Source organism: Schistocerca serialis, chromosome 2 (genome assembly GCF_023864345.2).
Source record: "Schistocerca serialis cubense isolate TAMUIC-IGC-003099 chromosome 2, iqSchSeri2.2, whole genome shotgun sequence".
Lineage (NCBI taxonomy): Eukaryota > Metazoa > Arthropoda > Insecta > Orthoptera > Acrididae > Schistocerca > Schistocerca serialis.
Window position 1 is genome coordinate 195,471,636 of NC_064639.1, and position 13,673 is coordinate 195,485,308.

Genomic DNA, 13,673 nt, shown 5'->3' on the forward strand with positions numbered 1-13,673 from the left:
TCATGCCATCTTCAGCTGAAAACCGAAAGTCGCAAGCTCAAGTAAACATCATATACGACTTTCACAGATATTATTTGTACAGGAAATACAAAAATGACGAAGTGTTTACATAGGAAAATATCACAATAATTACATTAACTAAAATAGGGTAAACAAAGTTGTTATGTGGAGATACGTTTAACAAATGATGAAGAATAAGATGAATTTACAGTTTGACTCTAATACTTGTAAAGAAAACTAAATTTAACGAGAGGAAAATGGAAACTGAGTCTGATCATTTAATACTAGGATGGAATTATGTTACTAGTACTGCCTGATCAGACTCAAATTTCCACTTTCCCTTTTGTTAAATTAAGGTTTCGTTACAGATCCTATATTCAAGCCGTAAATTCGTCTTATTTCTCATATTTGTTAAATGTATAAAAACTTTGTTCGCCGCTTTTTTAGTTAATGACATTATTACAATGTTTTTCTGTGTACACATTTTGTCATTTTTCTATTTTCTGTATAAACAGTATCTGTGTAAGCCGCACATCATTTTTGTCTGTGTTTGCGACATTCAGCTGTCACCTGAAGATGGCCTGAGAAGCCGAACGCTGATTCGTGACTAAATAAATGTAATTTGCCATAACATTAGAAAGTGTTTTTCTTTTTAATATTATTATCGTGTTGTGCCAAGCACGGGCATAAAATTCAACTGGCGTTAAATAACTCGTAGTTCGGTGCGTCGCAAAATTTTACCATATTTGTACGTACAGTAACGTCAGCTGTCGTTACGTGTCTGCCTGTTAGTCGCATATTGTAATCACATGCAGCCTCCTAAAAGCCTCCCACGTTTAACACACAAAGGAAATACGTCTCCCTGATTAACATACTGCATTTAAATGACGCCGCCGTTGTGAGTCTTCAAGCGTCTCAGAAGCTGTAAGAGACGTATGACGCTCAGCGGCTAAAAAGCAATGGACCTGCGACTGATGTTACTGTGGAGGTATCAATTAAACACCTGTGAGATTGTATAAACGTTGTACTCGTTACGTTGAATCGTATTGTATAGAACTTTTTCACGAACATGAAACTAGTTCAGAAGTCAAAAAGTAAATAGATTTTCCAAAGGGTAAATAGATTTTTCGGAGTAACTATGTCTCCATATTTCGCGTTCTATTCTCCAGATTTGTAATATTGCACTACACATCTTCTAAGGTGTCCTGTGTTACTCCTCAACGTTCAAGCTATCTTCATATCAAATTTAATCAAAATCGGTTCAACGGTTTAATCGTAAAAGCGTAATAGAGTTGCTTTTGCACTTGTAATATTAGTATGGATGTAGTACATCTACACTGACACTCTGCAGACCACTGCCAGGTACATAGCAGAGTGTACTTCCCATTTTACCATATCGTAGGAGTCCTTACCGTTCCATCCAGATTTGGAGTGCAGGTTCTCGCTGTAACTAGTCTCATCTTGTGTTTACGGCCCATAAGCACCGATGCTAGGGGGCTTCAGTATATTCCTAGATCCATCGCTTAATACTGATTCTTGAAGCTCCTAAGTCGAGCCCCGCGGGGTAGCCCCGCGGTCTGAGGCTTCTTGTCACGGTCGGCGCGGCTCCCTCCGTTGGAGGTTCGAGTCCTCTCTCGGGCATGGCTGTGTGTGTTGTCCTTAGCGTAAGTTACTTTAAGTTAGATTAAGTAGTGCGTAAGCTTAGGGGTGATAACCTCAGCCCGCATCTCGTGGTCGTGCGGTAGCGTTCTCGCTTCCCGCGCCCGGGTTCGATTCCCGGCGGGGTCAGGGATTTTCTCTGCCTCGTGTTGGCTGGGTGTTGTGTGCTGTCCTTAGGTTAGTTAGGTTTAAGTAGTTCTAAGTTCTAGGGGACTGATGACCATAGATGTTAAGTCCCATAGTGCTCAGAGCCATTTGAACCATTTTTTTGATAACCTCAGCAGTTTGGTCCCATAAGACCTTACCACAAATTTCCAAATTTTAAGTCGACTATGAGGAGACAGCGTCTGCCTTCTACGGCTTTTCAGCGTTTCTGTGACTTTTCCCAAGAGTCATGCAAGCATTTGAACATTTGTTCAAAAAATGTTCAAATGTGTGTGAAATCTTATGGGACTTAACTGCTAAGATCATCAGTCCCTAAGCTTACACACTACTTAACCTAAATTATCCTAAGGACAAACACACACACCCATGCCCGAGGGAGGACTCGAACCTCCGCCGGGACCAGCCGCACAGTCCACGACTGCAGCGCCTGAGACCGCTCGGCTAATCACGCGCGGCCGAACATTTGTCTTGCCTTCGTTGTATAATTCTATATGGAATGGTTCCCACACACTTGAGCAATATTTTAGGTTGGATCACACGAATATTTTGAAGCACTTTCCTTTGTAGACCGAATGCATTTTCCTCCTACCATACCACTGATCCGAAGGCCACCACCTGCTTTACTTACGATTGAGCCTATGTTCTACATCATATCTACACAAAATGTTTCACTCCGGTATTTGTATGAGTCGACGGTTAAATTATCATTGATATTGTAGTAATAGGAAAGAAGGGTTTATCATTTTGTGAAATGCCTGCATTATTTTATATTTTTGAATATTTAAAGTAAGTTGCTTATCTTAGCACCACTTTTAACCTTATCAAGATCAGACTGGACATTTGTGCAGCTTTTGTGAGAACTGCCGGCCAGAGTGGCCGAGCGGTTCTAGGCGCTACAGTCTGGAACTGCGCGACCGCTACGGCGCAGGTTCGAATCCTGCCTCGGGCATGGTTGTGTGTGATGTCCTTAGGTTAGTTAGGTTTAAATAGTTCTAAGTTCTAGGGGACTGATGACCTCAGTAGTTAAGTCCCATAGTGCTCAGAGCCATTTGAACCATTTTGAGAGAACTAAAAATCAAATGGCTCTGAGCACTATGGGACTTAACATCTGTGGTCATCAGTCCCCTAGAACTTAGAACTACTTAAACCTAACTAACCTAAGGACATCACACACATCCATGCTCGAGGCAGGATCCGAACCTGCGACCGTAGCGGTCACGCGGTTCCAGACTGAAGCGCCTAGAACTGCACGGCCACACGGGCCGGCCTTGAGAGAACTACTTCAATATACACCAACGGATATGGGACGTGTAGCACCATGAAGCACCAGATCGATGTTTATCCAACTTCGTGAAGGTGTTCGGCACATAACAGATATTAAATAATTGGACTTTCACATCATCAGTTTTCTCATCATCAACATCAGCATGAAGTGTGACTCGCATGGGCACAAATACGTTCTTGCATTCGTTGTGACGCGGAAGCAAATATCCTCCAAACATCATCGTAAGGAAATGTCTTGTTATGCTGGAAATGCCTACATGCCATTTCATGAAGTTTGATGACTGGAGGCTACGGGATCAGGCAGGCCAGCAAGACTCCTTGCAAAGCTTTACTTCTTTTATTTATGTAACAAGCATTTCACTCCGTTAGTTTACCTATTGCTCTTTATTATTTTGTATTATCATTATTTCTTCTTCTTCTGCGCTTCAAGATTTAAGCACTTGTGTCTGTTCAGTCTTCAGTTTCATTTCCACCATTTCCTACGTTGCTTCTTTCTCTTGGCCGGTATAGCATGGTAGCATGGTCAGACGTAGGACTCTCTTTGCACTCATTTTTATAGGTGATTTTCTTCAATATTTTCATTAATATTATAAATATCTAGTTCATTCCTAATATTTTTATTTATTGTATGGTCTTCCGTGGCAACACCTCTCACTATCCTAAGAAATCTCATTCCTGCTTCTTGTAGTTTACTTTTATCGCGTTTTTTTAGGGATCCATGATATCCGAAAGATTGCCATTAATACACAAAGAAAACCTCAGTTCACGTACACACTTACTGCATTCCATGGTCACCTGTGTCTGTTAGGTACACAGGTAACTCAGTATTTAATTATACAGGTATAGTAAGTATTTCACTCTATTTGTTTGTCTCTAACTTTTCTGATCCAAATTGTATGTATATAGTCAACGTATGAGCACGCCTGCAGTTTGCAGTGTTCACATCCTCCCGTTATCCTTGATTGTACATATTTTATGCCGTAATTTAATGCATCTCATTAAAAGACCACAATGTGGCAAAGTGTGATATGTAACATATTTACACTCTTTATTACTTACGTTGAGCGTTTATTTACAGTGAAACTAAGTGCACCTAAATACTGTGTGTGTGTGTGTGTGTGTGTGTGTGTGCGTGTGTGTGTGTGTGCGTGTGTGTGCGCGCCTGCTTAAGGTGGCTAAAAGGTACGTCATCGCAACCAATTCGTCATGGATATCACGAGGCAGTAGGAGGTAAGGTTTCTAACGCGTAACGATCTTTTTATCTCGTAAAAATTTCGGTGACTTATGGCTCAAGTTTCGTTATTTTCAACAGTACCACGACGCTAGCGTCTGGCTGCACATGGTCCAGAGAATAATGTTCCTGTCAACATCTCCATCTGATGATGATCCTGCAGTGGCACGAAAACTAGTTAACGTTAGAATAAATCGTATCAATTTAGTTGCGTATAAGCTATATAAAATCCACAATGGATATAATGAAGGCACTAGAGTGTTCAGTTACGAGCAAGAACAGGAATGTGCTCCTGTAGAGGGAAACAGGAAACCGATGTGTATTTTGTATCGAATGACATGTCGCAGTTCAAGGCCTATAATCTGAAATGCCATCACGACAGTAACCACAGTGGTGTCGGTAAAAACTTTCCTGTTGGTCGTCAGTCAAAGAAAACTAAATTGACATCACTGGAAGAAAAACTTCAAGGTTAGAGTCGAGTTATTTCTACGTTTACAAAGGAGTCAGTTTTAACAGTTGAAGCTAACTTCTTCTTCGCTTTTAATATTTCAATGTGAAAGAAATGTCATGTAGAGGGAAGGTTTATAAAGTTCGCTTTTGCACGGGTAGTTTCTATTTTAGACTGCGGAAGTAACGAACTACAAAAAAAGCTTAATCAGTTGCTCGCTACTGGACGTGCAGTAGAGAGACGAGATTTTATTATCAACAGCTATATTATAAGTAATTTGAAAAAAAATTATGTGTTCGGTTCTTATTACAGATGTTGTTGATAATTTACAAACGCTGAATATATCGTTGTATGGGAGTGGGGAACTTATTATTGATTTAGAGCGCAGAATATCTAATAACAAATTAAGACTGCTTCGGAAAGATCTTGAGACTGGCGCTCATTTCGAATATCTGTAGGAAATTACTGAAACTCTTCCTGAAGTTCAGGTAGAGAGGAAAGACTACTTATGTAAAATGCCTGACCTCGCTGACGAAATAAATGGCAGATTTAGCGACTTGAAAATATTTATGTATTCATTTTCATTCTTGGAAAATACATTTGCTGTTGATGTTGTGAGGGATGGATATACCGTGCCACGGTCAGTTAATAAGCATTCAACGACTGTGGAGATGGAGCTCCTGGAACCGCAAGAGGGCGAAGGACTAGAAAGAGGTGGTTGTTCAGTTGCTGGATTTTAGGTCAAGGTTACAGAACAATGGACTGTCCTTAGTTACTGAGACCACTTACGTGTGTGAGCCACTGTATTCAACACTTAAGTTTATTAAATAGAAATATCGATCTGCACTAACTCATTGGCATTTAAGCGAACCTGTGACAGCTGTGCTCATCAGTTATCAGCCCGATTTCAAACAGGTCTCTGGAAAAATAACCACTCGAAACAGCACATCACAAAAGTAAATTTTTATTTCTTGTTGTGTAATGAAATATTGTTCATTGATACTAGTTTTAAGGCCATTAGTGTTAATCATTCGTCTCCAAACAATGCAGCTCTCTTGGAAATTGTTCAATAAGCTTTCGGTTCGCAGTGGTAAGGTCAGCGGCCACCTTTGATCATGTGCATTAAGCTTCAGCATGTCTACATTAAGGGCCATTTGGCGAAGGAGCGAAGGTGGTGACCCAGGGGCAAGGCAAACTAAATTACCCTCCCCGGCACTGGCCATATTCTTAGTATCTTGCCACGCTGGATTTGCTATTCACACTGTTTTCCTCAGTCACTTGGCAAAAACTCGATTACAATAGTCCATACACACTCCATACACATGTTTCAATGACGAAAATGACTCTATAGGTACAGCTATAAGATTAATCCTGCAGCTTCCATGGTGTTGGAAGACTGTGGGGACATAAAATATTAAATATTAATCGGATAAACATAAATATATATATATATTTTTAAATTGCCTCTTTTCCTTTTTCTTCTGCCACTGCGCTGCATTCTTTGACGTCATTTTTATATGATACTGATTTCAAAGCAGATAGGTTCCTTGTGTGCAGGTAATCAACGCACTATCAACAGGTTGTGGTAACTGAGGTGTATTCGGGTTTGTGTTGATACCTGAAGGAAAGGTTTGTCACACTGTCTACAGATTGTGGAATTACATTGACTTCTGCGTACGGAGCCTGAAGATGGAGCATTTGGCTCTTAAGCCGGTGGCAGGTACGTTTGTCATCATAAATACAGGTGAGTGAAAATAGGAAGAGGAAAAAAGGGAGTTAAACATATTATTTTTCCATTGTGGATGCTATAAGATTACGTAACCCACAGATGTATACACCTGGTATTGTCTTTTTGCTGAAGCACTGCATGAATAGATACGTGGCTTAAAGTGACCCAGGCCAAAGTACTTTCGCTGACCGCGGGCGCTACACAGTTGGACAGCGGGCCGCAGGTGCCTGGTTAGCCGCTCGCTACACAGCCGTTCCTGAATCGTGCCTAACGACATTTGCCCCGTCACGAAACACTCTCCGCGGCGATGTTGGGTACCGCCCGAACGAGCCGGCTGTGCGTCCTTCGCTCACTCCGCTGGCACGTAAATATTGATTCCGGACTTTGACTCGGGTTCCAACCCTTTGCAAACACGTCTGGACGTAGCAGTTCCCTTTGTAAACCCATTACCGTCACGTCGATTCTGAGTGGTACGTGTTGAAAATCAACTACACGAACATATCTAATACGCTGCCGCTTCGGGGAAAAGTCTTTTTCCTGCCAAGTGCTTTAATGTAAGTATTCACTGTTTAAACTAGGCATATCTGTACAAACGACCTCCGTAAGAATTAAACTTATTTGTTGTTCTTCTGACTGTTATGATGCGGCCCGCCACGAATGACTCTTCTGTGCCAACCTCTTCATTTCGGTGTGGCATTTGCGTCCTACACCTACAGTTATTTGTTGGACATATTGCAATCACTACCTACCTCCCCAGGTTTTACCTTCAAGTAGTATGGCGGTTATTCCTTCACGTCTTAACACATCCCCTATCATACTGCCCTTATTCTTTTGAATGTTTCTCGTATGTTCCATCCCTCGCCAATTCTGCGGAGTATATCACTGTAGCTTAGCCAGAAACACAATATCACTTCAGCATGTCACATGATACATTTTACTGTACACGCGTACCTGTTCGAGGAAGAGCTTCACGTGTCGCCCCCGCATTTGACTGCGATTCTGTACCAGTCTTTTCAGTGAGTTACGAGCTCTTTCAGACACTCCCGGACCATCTCGAAGATGTTGACAGCACTGTTCAGTTCCATGCTCCAGTCCTTAACTGTGCCAACGGGAATGGTGTACGTGTTACTTTCAATGTGACACCAGGCAGAAAAATCCAGAGCATTGATGTCAGGTGATCTTGGATGCCAAAAATGCAGGCCCCTATCGACTTTACCCACCATCGATTATATCGACGCTTTAAATGACGATTTACGGAGGAACGTAGCAACACGGGCGGCAATACTGATCGTTCTGCTTGTCTTAGGAGATAGACTGAAGAATGGCAAACCTTCGTTTAATGCATTTGTTGGTTTAAAGAAAGTTTTTGACGTTGTTGACTGGACTATACTCTTTGAAATTCTGAAGGTAACGGGGATAAAACAAGGGGACGAAAGATTATTTACAGGTTGTACAGAAATCAGACGGCAGTTTTAAAAGTCGAAGAACATGAAAAGGAACCAATAAATGAGAAGTAGTGACACAGGGTTGTAGCCTCTCCCTGGTGTTATTTAATGAGACAGGATTGGAGCCTCTTCCCGATGTTATTTAATCTGTAAATTTATCAAGCAGTAAAGAAAACCATGAGAAATTTGGAAAGAGAATTACACGTCAGCAAGAAGAAATAAAAAGGGACAGCGAAGGAACTGGAAGAGCAATTTGACGGAATGGATACTGTCCTGTAAAGAGGTTGTAAAATGAGCATTAACAAAAGTGAGGAGGAGGAGGAGGAGATTAGTGTTTAACGTCCCGTCGACAACGAGGTCATTAGAGACGGAGCGCAAGCTCGGGTGAGAGAAAGATGGGGAAGGAAATCGGCCGTGCCCTTTCAAAGGAACCGTCCCGGCATTTGCCTGAAGCGATTTAGGGAAATCACGAAAAACCTAAATCAGGATGGCCGGAGACGGGATTGAACCGTCGTCCTCCCGAATGCGAGTCCAGTGTGCTAACCACTGCGCCACCTCGCTCGGTAACAAAAGTGAAACACGGGTAATGAAATATAGTCGAGTTAAATCAATCGATGTTCAGGGAATTAGGAAATGAGTCACTAAAAGTAGTAGATGACTTTTGCCATTTAGGCAGCAAGGTAAGGGATGATAGGTGAGCCGGCCGCGGTGGTCTCGTGGATCTAGGCACGCAGTCCGGAACCGTGCGACTGCTACGGTCGCAGGTTCGAATTCTGCCTCGGGCATGGATGTGTGTGATGTCCTTAGGTTAGTTAGGTTTAAGTAGTTCTAGGAGACTGATGACCACAGCTGTTAAGTCCCATAGTGCTCAGAGCCATTTGAACCATTTTTGATGATGGATGAAGTAGAGAAGATGTAAAATGTAAACTGGCAATAGCAAGAAAAGTATTACTAAAAAGAAAAAAAAGAGGAATTTGTTAACATCTAATATAAATGTTAAGTATATGAAATGTATTTGAAGGTGCGGGGGACTTGAACTTGGATTTTCCGCTTATTGCGACCAGTTCCCTTACCACTTTTTTTTCTGCATTTTGTTCGTTGTGTTTGGTCGTTTCTGACGTCACATGACATCCGTTCAAGTTCGTTGTTGATCATTTCACTCAGTTTTTTTATTACAAAGGGCAACCAACTCTCTGAGCGAACACGCTGAACTACCAAGGTACTAATAACCGCAAGATGTTACCATTAGGCTATCCGAGCACACTTTACAGCCAGACCCAAAAATCCATATATCGCAAATCATGTGTGTACAACCTGCACTCGTACATCCATTATGTACGCTCCATTACAGGGGAGACATTTTACTTGAAAGTCGCTAGTCCGGTATCGGCTGATAAATGCGAGCCGGCCGAAGTGGCCGTGCGGTTAAAGGCGCTGCAGTCTGGAACCGCAGGACCGCTACGGTCGCAGGTTCGAATCCTGCCTCGGGCATGGATGTTTGTGATGTCCTTAGGTTAGTTAGGTTTAACTAGTTCTAAGTTCTAGGGGACTAATGACCTCAGCAGTTGAGTCCCATAGTGCTCAGAGCCATTTGAACCATTTTTTTGATAAATGCGATATTGCAGTACCTTTGTTATTGAGAAGCTCGATGCAATGGAACTTTGCATCCCGCTTCTGAACAACACAGGCGCTGCAGTACCGTTTAAATGTAAATGTTAATACGTTTTTCTGACGACATTTGTCTGGAGTGCAGCTTTGCGCGGAAGTGAAACTTGGACGATAAATTGTTTATATAAGAAGAGAAAAGAAGTTTTTGAAATGTGGTGCTACAGAAAAACGGTGCAGATTAGAAAATGAAAAGGTACTGAATCGAACTGGAGAAAAAGGAATGTATAGCATAAATTTACTAAAAGAAGGGACTGGATGATAGGACACAACCTCAGGCATCAGGGAACCGTCAGTCTGGTAAAATTGGCAAAAACTGTATAGTGAGACCTTGGCATGAAATGGGTGTTTATGCAGTAGTTATGTACTGATGAATAGGGTAGCACAGAATAGAGCAGCGTAGAGGGTTGCATCAAAGTAGTTTTCAGACCGAAGACCACAAGAACTTCCACCTGTGTCAATTTTCCTATTATAAAGGGGTAAAATACAGGGAGCGAAAGGCTATTGACAATTTGAACAGAAACCAGATGGCAGTTATAAGAGTCGAGGGGCATGAAAGGGAAGCAATGGTTGGGAAGGGAGTGAGACAGGATTGTAGCCTATCCCCGATATTATTCGATCTGTATATTGAGAAAGCAGTAAAGGAAACAAAAGAAAAATTCGGAGTAGGAATTAAAATCCGTGGAGAAGAAATTAAAACTTTAAGGTTCGCCCATGACATTGAATTCTGTCAGAGACAGGAAAGGACCTGGAAGAGCAGCTGAACGGAGTGGACAGTGTCTTGAAAGGAGGATATAAGATGGACATCAACAAAAGCGAAACGAGGATAATGGAATGTAGTGGAAATAAATCGGGTGATGCTGCGCGAATTAGATTAGGAAATGAGACGCTTAAAGTAGTAAAGGAGTTTTGGTATTTGGGGAGGAAAATAACTGATGATGGTAGAAGTAGAGAGGATATAAAATGTAGACTGGCAATGGCAAGGAAAGCGTTTCGGAGGAACAGAAATTTGTTAACATCGAGTATAGATTTAAGTGTCAGGAAGTCGTTTCTGAAAGTATTTGTATGGAGTGTAGCCATGTATGGAAGTGAAACGTGGACGATAAATAGTTTAGACAAAAAGAGAATAGAAGCTTTCGAAATGTGGTGCTACAGAAGAATGCTTAAGATTAGATAGGTAAATCACATAACTAATGAGGAGGTATTGAATAGAATTGGGGAGAAGAGGAGCTTGTGGCACAACTTGACTAGAAGAAGGGATCGGTTGGTAGGACATGTTCTGAGGCATCAAGGGATCACCGATTTAGTATCGGAGAGCAGCGCGGAGGGTAAAAATCGTAGAGGGAGACCAAGAGATGAATACACTGAACAGATTCAGAAGGATGTAGGTTGCAGTAGATACTGGGAGATGAAGCAGCTTGCACAGGATAGAGTAGCATGGAGAGCTGCATCAAACCAGTCTCTGGACTGAAGACCACAACAACAACACCAAAGGATTTGTCCTGTTGTGATGTAAAGTTCTTCAACTGGTCCTTTTCCAGTCCATGTTAATGTACAATACACACTGCATTCCCGCGTCTGCGACACGGAACGCTAGTAGACGCAGCCCCAGCAACCGGCCACCGGCCGGTGCGTCGGCCGCAGGCGCGGAGGAAGACTCACCAGTAGGGAGAAGAGCTGCAGCAGCCACATGTTGTGCTGGTGGTGGTGCTGTGGCGGCGTCCCGAGAGCTACTGGCCGCAGCGGGCGCTGCCTCCCTCCACCTGCGCGAGCACCCCCCCCCCCCCCTCCCCACCTCCTCCACGACCATCAGCGGACGGGTCCTCCGCAGCGCTCGCCTGTCTCAATGAACTTCCCAGCCGTCCGCTGACGTACGGACAGACGCCGCCTTCCTGACGTCAACGTCAGCCACCACTCACACAACGTGCCCGCCTTTTTTTTTTTTAACACTGTAAATTTCATTACGTAACTTCTCTGTAGCGCTAAAAATTTGTTTGCTCACTACGCGGTTCTCTACCGAAAGCTATCGTTGTTGGACGATCGGTAACTGTACGTTTACACGGGCAGCACAAATTGCAAGGACCATTGCCGGCTACACGAATCGCAAGCGAATGTCGACAACATTACCGGCCACTCTTGTCTAGCAATATTTGCGTTAATATATTAACGGGTCAAAAGTACACTACTGGCCATTAAAATTGCTATACCAAGAAGGAATACTAGATCTGACATGTGATTACATTTTCACCCAATTTCGGTGCATAGATCCTGAGAAATCAGTACCCAGAACAACCACCTCTGGCCGTAATAACGGCCTTCATACGCCTGGGCATTGAGTCAAATAGAGCTTGGATGGCGTGTACAGGTACAGCTGTCCATGCAGCTTCAACACGATACCACAGTTCATCAAGGGTAGTTACTGGCGTATTGCGACGAGCCATTTGCTCGGCCACCATTGACCAGACGTTTTCAACTGTTGAGAGATCTGGAGGATGTGCTAGCCAGGGCAGCAGTCGAACATTTACTCTATCCAGCAAGGTCCGTACAGCACCTGCAACATGCGGTCGTGCATTATGCTGCTGAAATGTAGGGTTTCGCAGTAATCAAATGAAGGGTAGAGCCACGGGGCGTAATACATCTGAAATGTAACGTCTACTGTTCAAAGTGCCGTTAATGCGAACAAGAGGTGACCGAGACGTGTAACCAATGGCACTCCATACCAACACGCCGGGTGATACGCCGGTATGGCGATGACGAGTAAACGCTTCCAATGTGCGTTCACCGCGATGTCGCCAAACACGGATGCGACCATCACGATGTTGTAAACAGAACCTGGATTCATCCGAAAAAATGACATTTTGCCATTCGTGTACCCAGGTTCGTCGTTGAGTACACCATCGCAGGCGCTCCTGTCTGCGATGCAGCGTCAAGGTTAACCGCAGCCATGGTCTCCGAGGTGATAGTCCATGCTGCTGCAAACGTCGTCGGACTGTTCGTGCAGATGGTTGTTGTCTTGCAAACGTCCCCATCTGTTGACTCAGGGATCGAGACGTGGCTGCACGATCCGTTACAGCCATGCGGATGCCTGTCATGTCGACTGCTAGTGATACGAGTCCGTTGGGATCCAGCACGCCGTTCCGTGTTACCATCCTGAACCCACCGATTACATATTCTGCTAACAGTCATTGGATCTTGACCAACGCAAGCAGCAATGTCGCGATACGATAAACCGCAATCGACCTTTATCCGACCTTTATCAAAGTCGGAATCGTGATGGTACGCTTTTCACCTCCTTACACGAGGCATCACAACAACGTTTCACCAGGCAAGGCGCCGGTCAACTGCTGTATGTGTATGAGAAATCGGTTGGAAACTTTCCTCATGTCAGCATGTTGTAGGTGTCGCCACCGGTTAAATTTCGCGTCACGTTCGTGGTGTAGCAATTTTAATGGTCAATAGTGTATTTACACCGGCCACGCTATATGTAAAAAATTAACGATAGCGAACTAAAGAAGCGAGTGCAGCTCTCCTGCTTTTACATTAAACAACAAGCTGTGTCTCCGCTAGATGTGGTAGATAACGATATATCGAGAAAGCGCCACGGACCAGTGAGGCACCTCACACATACAATGAAGCGCCAAGGAAACTGATATAAGCATGCGTATTCATCTACAGAGACATGTAAAAAGGGATAATACGGTGCTGCTGTCGGCAACTCCTATATAAGACAAGAGTCTGGCGCAGTTGTTTGTACTGCTGCTACAATGGTAGGTTGTCAAGATTTAAGTGAGTTTGAACCTGGTGTTATAGTCGGCGCATGAACGGTGGGACACAGCATCTCCGACGTAGCGATGAAGTGGCCATTTTCCTCTACGACCATTTCACGAGCGTACCGTGAATATCAGGAATCCGGTAAAACATCGGATCTCCGACATCGCTGCTGCCGGAAAAAGATCCTGCAAGAACGGGGCCAACAACGAGTGAAGCGAACCATTCAACGTACCAGAAGAGCAACTCTTCTGCAAATTCCTGCAGGTTTCAGTGCTG

The 13,673-nt window shown here is 43.4% G+C and overlaps 1 protein-coding gene across 1 annotated transcript in view; it reads right to left on the reverse strand.

The window, feature by feature from the left end:
- The window catches only part of LOC126456934 (protein spaetzle 3-like), a 208,997-nt gene extending 197,643 nt beyond the window's left edge, over positions 1-11,354 (reverse strand). The window contains exon 1 of the mRNA XM_050092870.1: positions 11,289-11,354. Coding sequence (XP_049948827.1) covers positions 11,289-11,318 — 30 coding nt within the window. The 5' untranslated portion in view covers positions 11,319-11,354. The remainder of the gene's footprint in view (positions 1-11,288) is intronic.
- Positions 11,355-13,673: the final 2,319 nt, after the last annotated feature.